Source organism: Cupressus sempervirens, chromosome 11 (assembly GCF_028749045.1).
Source record: "Cupressus sempervirens isolate cs-2001-9-10 chromosome 11, ASM2874904v1, whole genome shotgun sequence".
In the NCBI taxonomy this organism is placed as follows: domain Eukaryota; kingdom Viridiplantae; phylum Streptophyta; class Pinopsida; order Cupressales; family Cupressaceae; genus Cupressus; species Cupressus sempervirens.
In genome coordinates, this window is record NC_143128.1 from 554590571 (window position 1) to 554604502 (window position 13932).

Here is a 13932-nt window from a genome sequence, read left to right on the forward strand (position 1 = left end):
AGTGTTTACCGTATAGGTAAAGAAAATGAACGCATACAGACAATAGAACATGAACAACAGAACTTATATTATTATTCGCAATAGTAGATCAATGATCATTTACAATGATCCCGGACGAGATATAAATACTACCGCCGAACTTTCCCGAAGGAGTCCGTCGGCCACCATTATTCTATCCGCTACAAACTATTTACTGCCGGACCGTCGGCTACAAAAACACTGCCGGAGTCATCCAGTTGGCTAACACCATCCCCCCCAAAAAAAACAGTCGTCTCCTGACGACTCACAAAATTAGGAGACAACTTACAGACTATAGAAAATCTAGAGAGAAGGGGGCGTCCCAGAAGTGTGGTGCTGGCGACGTAACTCATACTCCCCGGCAACGGCGCCAAATGTTTACCGTATAGGTAAAGAAAATGAACGCATACAGACAATAGAACATGAACAACAAAACTTATATTATTATTCGCAATAGTAGATCAATGATCATTTACAATGATCCCGGACGGGATATAAATACTACCGCCGAACTTTCCCGAAGGAGTTCGTCGGCCACCATTATTCTATCCGCTACAAACTATTTACCGCCGGACCGTCGGCTACAAAAACACTGCCGGAGCCATCCAGTCGGCTAACAATCAGCACCTTATGATCTCCTTAACTTGGCATCTTCAACAATCAAAATTATAAATCCAAGAAGATTTCCTTCTATTGAACAATGGTTATACTTTATTCACAACGTGACCTCATGTAACAGTGTAACAAACACTTTGACTAGTGTGATCAGCTGTAGCCTGGCGTAGATTAATACGCAATCGTCTAATCTCATCAGAAGCTATTGACAGGCTCTGATACCAACTAATGCAATCTAGAAAATACACTCCAAAAAATGATAGCAGAGACCAAAAGACTCACAGAAAAAGAACCCGAATAAAACAATCGGATGTAAAACAACAGCTTTATTTACATTATGGTTTACCATACACTACTTATCATGCTTGCAAGCTGCACTGAGGCTTATTTTATACTATCAAATAGGCTAAGTTAAGCTTGAAACTAATCTAATGACATCCCTATAATGTCTCAACTTCTTATTACATAATTGGAACTAATCTATTCCAAGGTTTATGAGAGCCTCACCACCTTAGATTATTTATCTAGAAGTTTCTTGATTAACAAACAAGCTTAAAATAAAGATTGCACCTGCATCACATGTGTAAAGTTGAAGCAAAACTTGAAAGAGATCTCAAATGGTCCATACAAAAAAAGGTGTTCTCTTAGTGAATTGAGATCTCAATCCACCTCTTGCTACTAGCATATATCAATTTTCTGTTTCACATGCCTAATATTGTGGACTTACTAACTGACATCGCAAGCATTCTATTATCTGTTGCGCTCACTCCATGACATAAGAACACCTGTTTCCTCATCACTTCTAAAGATTTGTCATCTAGGAGAGGTTCTACTGGAAGTATCCTGACTCTGTTATTTTGTTTTTACTACTTAGCCTGGGATATTCTATGGGAATTATTACTTCTTGTGTCATTCCTATCATAACATTGGATTATGATATTTTTGGTAATTCTGTTTTTAGTATTTTATGTGGAGCAATAATGTGGACATATAACAACATTGGTTTCCACTGTACATCATCAATTTCCAATATTGGCCCTTTCACTCTACTTGGCATAATTGTTGATAGTTTACATCATAGTTCAAAAAGAGGGCGAAATATCGCCAAAAGCGTGATATTTCATGGAACATATAAGGCAACAATTTTATCGCCACAAATATCGGCACCGAAATAAACTATAATATTGCTGCGATTTATACCTCTAAAAAATGCAGTACAATCCAAATTTCGGCCATTAATATCATTGAAAAGTCATGCAGGCTTGACTTTATTAGAATCAATTTGAACCTTTAGGGTTTCTTTACTTTATCAGAACCGATTTGACTTTATTTGCTGATAACACGAATAGTCTAGTATCTCTTTTTTGCACCTGGAATAGTCGATGGCGAATAGTCTGGACTCTGATAATCACAATGACACTTGACGACAGATTGTTGTCTGCATCTGAAGTTCTGAATGCACAGTCTGACTCTGAATGGCAGTTTGCAAATTTATTTGACTTTGAACATCATTTCCAAATTTGTTTGTATTCCAGAGAATCGACTTTGCAGCTGCTTGTAAATCTTAATGTGTTTTTGTATTTTTGTTGAACTGTAAAATATGTATATAATAGGTATAATTAATAAATGTTGTCTTTGTTAAAATATAATTATTATATACTTATTATTATTAATAGTACATACTAAATATAAAAAAATGTAAATTTCTAAGTTTTAACCAGATGCAATATAAAATATAAAATATAAATTTAAATAACAATATTTATAAATATGTGACAAAAACAGTAGAATTATAAATACTGTTATATATTAAAGTTTAATACTGCTATATATTAAAATTTAATACTGATACTGTTATATATTATAATTTTCATTTTTAAGAACTAATAAACATTTAACATTTAACATTTTACTGTGTTTAAATTTTTTAGTTTTTAACAGATTTATAAAATATTAAAATTAAATAGATTCGCGATTAATAAATTTTAATAGAATTATCATTTCTAATAGATTTTAATACACTTACTTACATTAAAGTGTATTTACTAATCTGGTATATAAAATTTTAATACATTCACAATGATAAAATATTAAATTTGATTTGGTGTGTATGTGTGCATTTTTAAGAATATTTTAAGAAATTGTATATTTTCAAATGTTCGATAAAAGTGCTGATTTATTGCTGAGTTTTTGCCAATTTCAAGATTTTCAAAATTTTTGGGTCGGCCAAGATATTGCTGAAACCAAATATTTAAACTATGGTTTACATTATAGCTTGGGTTTGCCTCCTATGGTTTTGTTTTCATTGTTTTAGTGTTATAGTTCTAAGTGAAGCTTTGAGTGGTTAAGGGATTGTTTTCATTTGAATACTTTTATATTTACCACTTATTGATCTGTACCTGAACATGTAGTTCCTCTTCAATGCTTTCCCATATTCGCCCTCCCACTCTACTTGGCTAACTGTTGACAGTTTGCATTATAGCTTGGGTTTTCCTCCAATGGTTTTGTTTTAGTGTCATAGTTCTAATTGAAGCTTTGAGTGGTTAGGGATTATTTTCATTTGAATAGTTTTATATTTACCAATTATTGATTTATACCTGAAAATGTAGTTCATCTTGAATGTTTTCCCATAAGCGGCAACAATCTACTTGGATTGGAAAGTAGCGTCCTCTTTTCATTCCTAGCCAGCTAACTTAGAGAAGTCCATCTCCCATGAAGAGTTTACCTTCAACACACTGTCAGCCTTAAGCAGCTTGCTCATTAGTTTAGCCTTTGAGCACTAGCTCTTAGTTTTGGAGGGCAGGGAACAAACAGCAAGGGGGAGAAAATAGATATATCTACGAGTTGCATTGAACTACATTTGTTGGTCATGGAGTTGAACATTAACATTGTTTTCCGCCTTCTCTTTTATATATTAGTTGTCTAGTTTTTTCTTCCAAGATTATCATTACAGTTTACACATCTTGGTCTTATTCTTTACACATCTTTAGATGTTGCTAGAAGCTTGTTAAATTTTGATTGTGGTTTTTGTGGAGTTAAATGTCAAAGATTTGTTGCCTCTTATCTCTAGGTTTAAAAAATTAAATGCAATGAATACAGTGCCATGTTGAATTTCTATTATAGGTAAAGGTTGTATACCTTGGAGATAGATTGGCTCATCTTTTTGTTGACAAGAACCTATTTGATCTAATGGTATAAACCATTGTGGCTACTTCAGAAGATCATGTATGGTGGTCTTTTAATTAGCTTCGCTCATGTTCGTGCTCATTTGGCATTCTTTCTGCATTTCATCTGATGGTCTCTCATTTGAAATATTATTTGAGGACTTAGTGTTGCCTGTGAAGTTGAGTAGATCTGATGTGATTGATGTAAATATAGATCAATTTAATATCTCATTTTAAGGAGGCTCATGCCTCTACCTAAATGATTGCTGCTGCTATAAAAAAAATTGACAGAGGGTACTTTGCTGGTGCAATGCTTGTTTTTACATAAACTGACCTTAAAGTATTCTACAAGATTAATTTACTGTTACGCCTGTTGATTTCTTAGGACCACTTGCAGATGTAATTGCATTGCCATTTCGGTATATGCTTTTCAAATGCATCAATCTCTTCTTAAAGATATATATTGCAAATGACACATGGAGAGACATGTCTATCCATAATAATTAATAAAATAGAAAATTATATAACATCTCATATATTAAATATATATAATTAATACACACACACACACACACACACACACACATATATATATATATTATAGCTCACACTTATATATATGTATGTATATTTATACCATAGCCTCATAGGTTTAACCGACGAAAGCTACCAAACATCAACACTCCCTCTTAGCTAGGGAGGATAAACAAGAATATGAACATATTACCTCAATGTAAAAAATGGTTTCTGGAATGTCAACTCATTTGACTTTGAATATCAACTCATTTGATTATAAATGTCAACTCATTTGACATTCACTAGGTGCTTAAATGTTCATAAGGTATGTGCACTCCCATTCTCATAATGCATACCATATAAACATCTACCATGCAAAGTATGATCTATCATGATCTGCATAGACATCATAAGATATCCATCATAATAGATTAAGTTATTGTTAGATCGTCACCTTTCAATAACTTTTGCAAATACAAGTGACATCATTTGGAAGTCGTCACTTCCTCATGATGTACGCAAGGGGTAGGCCCATTAAATTCATATAGTCACACATAAGTGCTTTTGAACTCCCTCTGAAAATCAATCATCTGAGCTCCTCAACCAAAGTTGCCTTTAATGAAGTGTGAGACTCCCTCTGAATCCGATATGAGCAAGATCTTCAAAGATCAATTGAAACATATATCCTTTATCCGCTCTGATGTGCCAGACTCCCTCCTTTCAAGGTTGCCTTTAATGAAATGTCAGGCTCCCTTTGAATCTCAAATTTCCTCTTCCTACAGTAAAATTCTTGGAGGAAAAGATCAAGCCACACAACTCTTATAGTACATATAGAAATACAAATAAGAGAATGAGAATAATGAACAAATAATTGTAATACTTAAGAAATAAATACTTATATGCACACCTCCATCATTGATATCACTGATGTGATAATCATACATATAATACTGAATTTCTTTCACCTTTTAAGATATTATATTGATCTCATAAAATATCAATCATTTCTTAATTAAACATTATTTGTATAACTTATTTCTTAAAAATTCATGTTCTACACACACATATACATATATATAGTTATCAACTACACTTCTAATTATAATATCTACTAAGTTGCCGGTTTGCGGTTCGGTTCCAAGTTTGGGTTCAAGAACCGGTTCGCTGGTTCGACAAAATTTTGGAAAGGGGTTTGGGTTCGTTTGGGTTCGTTAGTACAAAACCATGTAAAAATTATTATATATATATATATATATATATATATATATATATGGGAAACAAAAAGTGCATTTTACTATAAAACATTTGACCCACCAAAATATAGGTTTATAACAGAAAGTCCTAACAGCTCTTAAAGAATCCTCATCACCAAGATACATTAATTTTTGATATGATAATAGCATCCACTGAACCTTTTATCTGTAAATTTATTTGTGCTTCACTTTTATGAAGTATATAAACATAAAATGACATCTCTTGTATGCTCCCTTTGTTTCTTGCTGTCCTAATTCTGCAGGAATCTATTAGTCACGAAGCCCATTGAGAATTTAGGATGTAAGAATATTAGATTGCTATTTTAACTTCCAAACATATGTTTGTAGTTGCCTGTAGGTATCAGTTAATTGTGTAACATTACACATAACTTTTTGCTTAGAAAAGAAATATATATTATTTTGTTGAAATGGGAAGCTTCCTAGTAGCTCACCTGATTCCACACGAGCTTTGTATGTATGTGGGAGCTTGATGATCGTAATGGCCTATATTAGCAAATAGCAAATATAATCTAATCTTTTAGAAATTAACTTGCCATTGCACCCCAGCTTGACACAAAATTGTGAACAAGTAATACAAGAGGGTGATCCTTTAGAAAAATAGGAGATACTATGAATCTACCCGTTTGCACCAGCTCTATCATAATAGTGTAAATAAAACTTCACATTTCTATACTTCTCTGCCCTTTCTCGGAGTTCCTGGCTTGTTGCTATGTATATTTCTTGGGTTTTTAAGTGACAATATCAATCTGCAAAAAACATTTTAGAGATCTAACTTTTACATAATTACTCAAGTCTTTTCTTTTTCCTTGCAAGACTGGAAGTTTGTAAAATATACGACATGGCTGATGTGTAAAGCTCGTAGTGCATTTTTCACAAATATTCTCTTAAGAAGGGGATGCATTTTAAGTTTTTAACCTTTAAATCTGGAATTGTAGCAGATAGTTCCAAAGAAGTGCAACTTGTAAATAATTTACTTATAAGCAAGCAGGTTGGATCATGCTAATTTTTGCATTCTTTTATATGTGGTTCTCCTGGGTTCGAACCAGATCGAACCAGGCCTCCAAAAACGAACCCAGGTCGAACCAAGTTCGAACCGGACCAGAACCACGAACCAGTTCGAACCAGTACGTGGTCCGGAGGGGGGGGAGGTACCCGTGCAACTTAGAATATCTATATCATATCAAACATATGAATGAATATTTATGAAATGTTCATTATCAATAAAAGTATATTGATTATTAAAAATTCATGTTGTTTTACACACACACACACACACATATATATATAGTTATTGTTAGAGTAAATAATTAATTTATTAATTATTTATTTTATTTACTTAAGCTTACTTAGGTTAATGCATTTATTTAATATTTTGTATTTAATGCATGTAGTGGTTAGTTGTTGACAACACGGGAGTTTGTTTCCTTCTAGCATGTTCCACCTTTTGTGGATATGTGCTGAGTTGTCATCCTTATCTTCGACCACCTTCTAGCTTGTTCTACAAGCTTCCTTGAGGTCTTTATAAGCGACCTCTTTCTCATTGTATTTTCATAACATATCACATATTGTGTATTGTAAATACATTTCTTCTTGTGTTTGCATATTTGTCTCTCATGTCCGTTTATGGTTTTACCTTTGCTCTATGCTCTTCCTCTCCTTGGCTTCTCTTTGACAGGTTCTCGCATGCAAGTGATCTTGGGCATCTTCGGAGTTGGCTTTCCTCAACTCCAACATGGTATCAGAGCCTTCCTGTTGCTGCTTCGTTGAAGAATTTTGAAGCCATGATTTGAAGTCACAAACCCTAGTTTGTTTGTGCATTTTTTCTTCAAATCAGGGGATCAACAATTTTTCGTAGCACATTGGGACCAAACGGACATCACCATTGGATCCGAAAGGCCGTTTGCAGTCAGGATTTATATAAAGCTTGCTGATTTTGGAGACAGAGCTTCGGGAGGCAAATTTTTTTTACATCAAGGGTTGTCGTACGGATGTACGGATGATTTCAGGCTTGAAAATATTTTTAAAATATTTTTAAAAAAATTCGTGCAGAGCGCGCCGCCCGCGGCTCCCTAGTCATCGGCGGCTCCACCTAAGCGTCTCCACCGGCGGCGTTATTCTGATCTCCGCCCGTGCCCAAATTCTAACGGCGGCACCACCATCTTTCTCCACCACTGTCGGCTTTGCTTCTCTTTGTGCCGCCCGTCTGTGTTAGCAGCACCTCCGTCAACAAACAACTCGGCAACCGCAACACAGTCATCAACGCCCACTCAGCATTGTCGTCCGCGTGACACGTGGCAGGGCTGCCACGTGGCACTTTGCCATGTGGCCCCTGCCACATCAGCATTTTGCCACGTGGCCTCCTTTTTTGCTGTGACGGGCCGCAAGCCGTCAATATTAATGCAGCGGACTGCTGACGTCAGCATGACGTCATCTGCATCAAGCTTCTTGCACCTCTCCTAAGGTCATTTTGGACCTACTTGTGGTTTTTTGGCCATAACTTTTGCATACGGAGGTATTTTTCCGATCCGAAAGAAGCGCTGGAAAGCTGGTTTCGAGACGGAGACATTGGTGCAGGTATTTTTAAGTTTTGATACTTTTTTTTTGCCCATTTTTTCAGTTAAAGTCCAAAGTTGTATTTTTTACTCCAGCAAGTATATCTTTTGCGTCCCATGCCCGTTTTTTGAAAACTTTATATTTTTGGAAAGCTGGTTTTATCACCTTTTCAGAAATGTAGTCCTTTTTCTTCGTTTTTGGCCCATGCTCTTTCTATCATAGTTTTGGCATTTTTGCTATATGGTGGATATTTTGAGTGTTTTAGGCTCGAGGATCGTTTTCTTGGCATGGATTCTCTTGTTTTTAGCTGTACTTTGTTTTGTTGCAGCTTGTTTTCAATTTTGATCATTGTAGCTATCATTTTGAAGCACTTTTTTGTATCGCACTGAGATAAAGTGTCACTTTTGCATTCCGAGAGTCATGAACGTTGTTTTGAGTCAGTTGTACATGCCCTATTTTCATAAAGCACCATGGGGGGATAGTTGTTTGCTGTTTTAGGCATTCTCCCTTTGTCAAGTGAGTGTCCCTTCCACGACATTAGCCCCATGCAGAGTCCGTTTGACCGTGTCTTTGTAGGTGTCTGTACCTCTTTCCCTTTCTCGTCGTTCTTGGTTCGTTTGCAGGAGATTTTGGCCCACCTTCTCAGTTACCTGTCATCACATCGCGTTTGCATTAAGGGGGGGTTATGCTGTTGTTCTAATGCATCCGTGGTTCGATGGTTCGATAGTGTGAACTATGTATTCAGTGGTTGATCCTATATACAAGGCGATTGCAGTGGCTGGCTACCTATGCATTTCGGTGAGATGGATCATCTACCATATAGACACGCTTGGTTTGTGCCTTCTTCTTCCATGGAGGTTCTTCAGATCAGCAGTTTGGCAGATTTGCGGCTTCTTCATGCTTCAGTGATGCTCTTTCATGATCACTCCTTGTTCCTGTTTTAGGGAACATTTCCCTAGTTGGAGACTTCTTCAGTTCTTCACTAGGTTACCTCTTTTTGGGGGAGGGTTTTTCCCATGTGGTTTTCTCTCTTTCCTTGTGTACAAAGGTTGCATTTCTTTTGCATTGTACTTGGGTACCTAACATGGCCTCGTTGTCGGGACCCATTCTGCATTTCATCTTAGTTTTGTGAGCTTAAGGTATTTCCCTAAGTTGCACTTAAGGGGGGGTGTTAGAGTAAATAATTAATTTATTAATTATTTATTCTGTTTACTTAAGCTTACTTAGGTTAATGCATTTATTTAATATTTTGTATTTAATGCATGTAGTGGTTAGTTGTTGACAACACGGGAGTTTGTTCCCTTCTAGCATGTTCCACCTTTTGTGGATATGTGCTGAGTTATCATCCTTATCTTCTACCACCTTCTAGCTTGTTCTACAAGCTTCCTTGAGGTCTTTATAAGCGACCTCTCTCTCATTGTCTTTTCATAGCATATCACATATTGTATATTGTAAATACATTTCTTCTTGTGTTTGCATATTTGTCTCTCATGTCCGTTTAGGGTTTTACCCTTGCTCCATGCTCTTCCTCTCCTTGGCTTCTCTTTGACAGGTTCTTGCATGCAGGTGATCTTGGGCGTCTTCGGAGTTGGCTTTCCTCAACTCCAACAGTTATCAACTACACTTCTAATTATAATAGCTATATCATAATAAACATATGAATGAATATTTATGAAATGTTCATTATCAATAAAAGAATATTGATAACTTAACTATATATTTAAAAATAACAATATACTTCCTCATCTTTTAAAAAATAGAATAGCTTAGTTAATATCAAAATGTCAAATTAATATATCATACCTCGATTTTACCTCATTATCCCCATGAGTTTGTCACCTTAAAATCTATCTTGTTGATGGAGGGTCCCTTTGTGCCCACACCACATTTGAGATCGATGATGTGGGCTCCTCCCATATTGTTTCTACAATACATGTTCATTGTCTTCAATTCTTTCAATCACATCCGTAGGTTTGGGTCACATCTTATAATTGCCAATGTGTCTTTGACTGATTCCGATTCTACTTCCTTTCTATTTCCTCTACATTGGCGATGCAACTTGTATGAGCTTGTTCAGTCGCTATTTATCTCTCTTGTTCTATCTATTTAGAATATTGTAAATTGATTCTAGGGAACGCTCCACGTGAGCTTCCATTATTGAAGACCTTAATGCTTCTGGGACAAGCCTCCAAAAAAACAGGCTACATGTATTTATTTTTGTTCACCCTAAAATATCATTTGTGAATCAATCTAACACCCTCTCAGTATGGCAGTATGTTCGATATCAATCGTGGTGCACAAGTTTTACTATGTTTTTCCTATGGTCATTTTGACGTGTCTTCCCTTCCTTCGATTGAAGGATTTATGTATGCCAACTAGGCGGGGTCTGGCAATTGAAACATTGTGAATATGCATACCCAAATTGACTAAAACATAAAGCAAGGCAAGAATATTTGCATCCCTAGTGGTGTCCACCTCTCATCCATTGGGCATCAACATTATTTCCAGTACCAAAATGTTAAAATTGCTCCCCAAACATAACAAACTCCTATCATCAATGCACATCTCTACACCACAGGTCCAAATAATTTTGAAGTGCCCAACTTTCACCAAAAGGTAAGTTGTTAATACTTTGTACCAAGTTTCACAGTGAAGCTTGTGCCCACAATCGCAAGTGCTACTATCACTCGAATGAGAGATTTATAATCACTTGAGTCTGTGGATTGCTCTAGCCTCATGTCCGACGTTGCAGTCGATTCTTCAACCACATCACGAACTAGCCCTTCCTCACCGGACTCCATAGTCAAATCTAGGAACACATATATAGCATGCTCAAAATAGTTCTTTCATCACAAATCCTTCTTCTCTACCCCTTAAGCTCTATAAGCATGTGAAGTGCTTTTCATTCTATTCATCTACGAGTAGGCTCTGATACCATGTTGATTTCTTAGGACCACTTGTAGATGTAATTGCATTGCCATTTCGGTATATGCTTGTCAAATGCATCAATCTCCTCTTATATATATTGCAAATGACACATGGAGAGACATGTCTCCTCATGAGACATGTCTATCCATTTTAATTAATAAAATAACAAATTATAATATCTCATAAATTAAATATATATAATTAATACACGCACACACATATAGATATATAGATTTATATTATATCTCACACTTATATATGTATATTTGTACTATAGCCTCATAGGTTTAACTGACTGAAGCTACCAAACATCAACAATGCTATCTTATTGTGGGCAGTCTCTATCTTGTGATTTCAGTTATTAAACAATTCTTTCCCTGGTTTGATACTTTTTTGGGTAAATGTATAATCATCTATAGAATTGCACAAGACCTGAAAGTTAAAAATTTCAATAACACATTTTCTTCTCCAATATTGAATAATTTGACTTTAATAATGAGTGATCAATTATTCCTGAGTATGATGATCACTTCTAACATTTTTTTGGACCATATTGATCAGTGGAACCCATTAAAGTGTTTAAATGTTTTAATTTGCTTCAGTTTTTGCCGCAAAGGACCATGCCAAATTTGTCTTTGATAATACCACCCTTTTCTATCTTTCGACTCTGCACAGATGAAGTGCCTTGGAAAATAATGAATGAATTGTAAGAAATTTAAAATGATAAATAATATACATGAGAATTAAGAGAGATGCTTCGAAATTTACTATTAAATTAAAGAAAACAAGTTATTTTCTTGATAATTCTGTATAAATGTTAAAATGTTTTGATCATTGTTTATTTTAAATTTAAAATGCTTTCTAGGAATAGTGTGATTAATTGTTCATGACAGGGCATAAAAATGCCTGTCAACACAATAGTAGGATAACTAAGAATTTGTAGACTTCACTGTCAAGAAGTTTATTCTGGCTACCCCACTCGCTTCAATTCTTTCTTGACAGTGCTTGCATTTGAGACATAATTTGAAGAAGACTGTTGAATATTTAATGTTTGACTTGAAACTAATGGGACAGCTTGAAGAAAACTCCTGATGATATCAATAGTTGTAATTATTTCTTCAAATTTTGTATGGTGTAATCTTTTAACTTCTGTATATTTTGTATCTAATTTATTCTTTTGGTTTCTGATTGTCTGCAACTGAACAGGAGCTTGATTTTCGTTATGCCATTCCTTTGGGATTTTACAATGCAGCTCTCAATGTTGGGCTTTCTGCGGGGATTATATTACCATGGGGGAAAGGATTTAAGAACCTACCAACACCTGTCTCTGATAGGTTTTTCATGGGAGGTCATTCTTCTCCAGTGTGCAGTTTAAGGGGTCCCACAAGCCTTTTGGGATTTAGATCTAGAGGGGTTGGTCCAACTGACGAGAGGAGACTCAATTCTAATGCACCTACAACAGAAGATACGTCAGAATCTTCTGGAAGGGACTCACTGGGAGGGGATTTTGCTGTCACTGGTTTTGCAGACCTCTCATTTGATCTCCCTCTGAAACTATTTAGGGATGCAGGCATTCATGGGCACTGCTTTGCTTGTGCTGGGAATCTTACAAAATTAACAGGTGACTTGCACCAGTCATTGTCACTTAGAGAGTTTGGAAGGTCTTTCCGCTATTCTGCTGGAGCTGGTATCATTCTTCCAACTAAATTGTTTCGCATTGAGGTAAGCTCCTCATTGTGATTGTGAAATTTTTATTAATTATATAGCCCTTGATTAAAACAATGAATATGTCCAGTTTTAATATAATTACCTGCTGTTGGAAGAATATGAGGTTTCCTAATGATGGAATTAATTAATAATTTAATATTCAAGCTCAGTACATTTGCTGCTCTGAACTTGCAGATTAATTACTGTCAGATTCTACGGCAGTTTGATCATGATCGAGCAAAACAGGGCATACAGTTAAGCTTTTCCTCTCCAACTTGAAGAAAAACATCCTTTTAGACTGGATACATTCGACAAAGCAATCTTGCCCTTCTCATTGCCATGTTTGGATCAGATGATCAAGATGGATAGTCCATACAGTGATGCTTTCAGGTACAAACTTTGGTGAATTTGTTTTGTTGCCTTCTGATGTCTACTACCTCAGTTCAACACTAACTCAACACTCCAAAGTTTATATATGCTTCATTCTTCAAAAGAATATTTGAACATTTTTTTGGCAATGTTCAATTTTTTCAACAATATTAAACGATTTTCATTGAGATCTTTGGGATGGTTGGCTCAACAAACATTTCTTGTCATGTCAATTCATTTGTAGCGAAGTAGAGGTATGCCACTGTAAATGGCAGGCTTGCCTTCAAAGTATATTGCAAAATAGCCATCCCCCAGTTATTGACTGGCATTCCTTCAGTATACAAATAAAACCTCAAACTGTTGGCTGGTTTGCCTTCAAATTTTATTGCCAATGCCAAACTATGGCTTGTAGCTATTGGGTGGTCTTCTTTCACATCTCAAATAAAGCAGAGTGCAGTCAATTCTGTTTTTGAAATTTTGTGATTCATGGCAGACATATTTACAAATATATGGTTAGAGCTCTGTTTCTCCCTAAGACATTGTTGGGAATGGCCATTAATAGAACTTGGTTGCTGGTAGCTACTGGTTGTATATTTCTTGTAGTAGTTATGTTCTGTAAATGAGGTCTAACTTGGTTGATTCATGGTTTGTTTTTTATGTATTGGATAAATGTTTAGTCAATTCCTGAATTACTTTTGGGTTCAAGTGTTCCATTATAGGGTATGAGAACGGCTTCTAGTTTTCCTAATAAAAAATCATACATATTCATGAAGTTTTACTCTGAACCT

General features: G+C 35.5%; 1 protein-coding gene across 1 annotated transcript in view; it reads left to right on the forward strand.

The window, feature by feature from the left end:
• Positions 1 to 13722, forward strand: part of LOC149530835 (uncharacterized) — a 129561-nt gene extending 115839 nt beyond the window's left edge. Inside the window, exons 3-4 of the mRNA XM_089809285.1 lie at positions 12275 to 12790; positions 12971 to 13722. Of these exons, the coding sequence (XP_089665411.1) occupies positions 12275 to 12790; positions 12971 to 13054 (600 nt within the window). The 3' untranslated portion in view covers positions 13055 to 13722. The remainder of the gene's footprint in view (positions 1 to 12274; positions 12791 to 12970) is intronic.
• Positions 13723 to 13932: the final 210 nt, after the last annotated feature.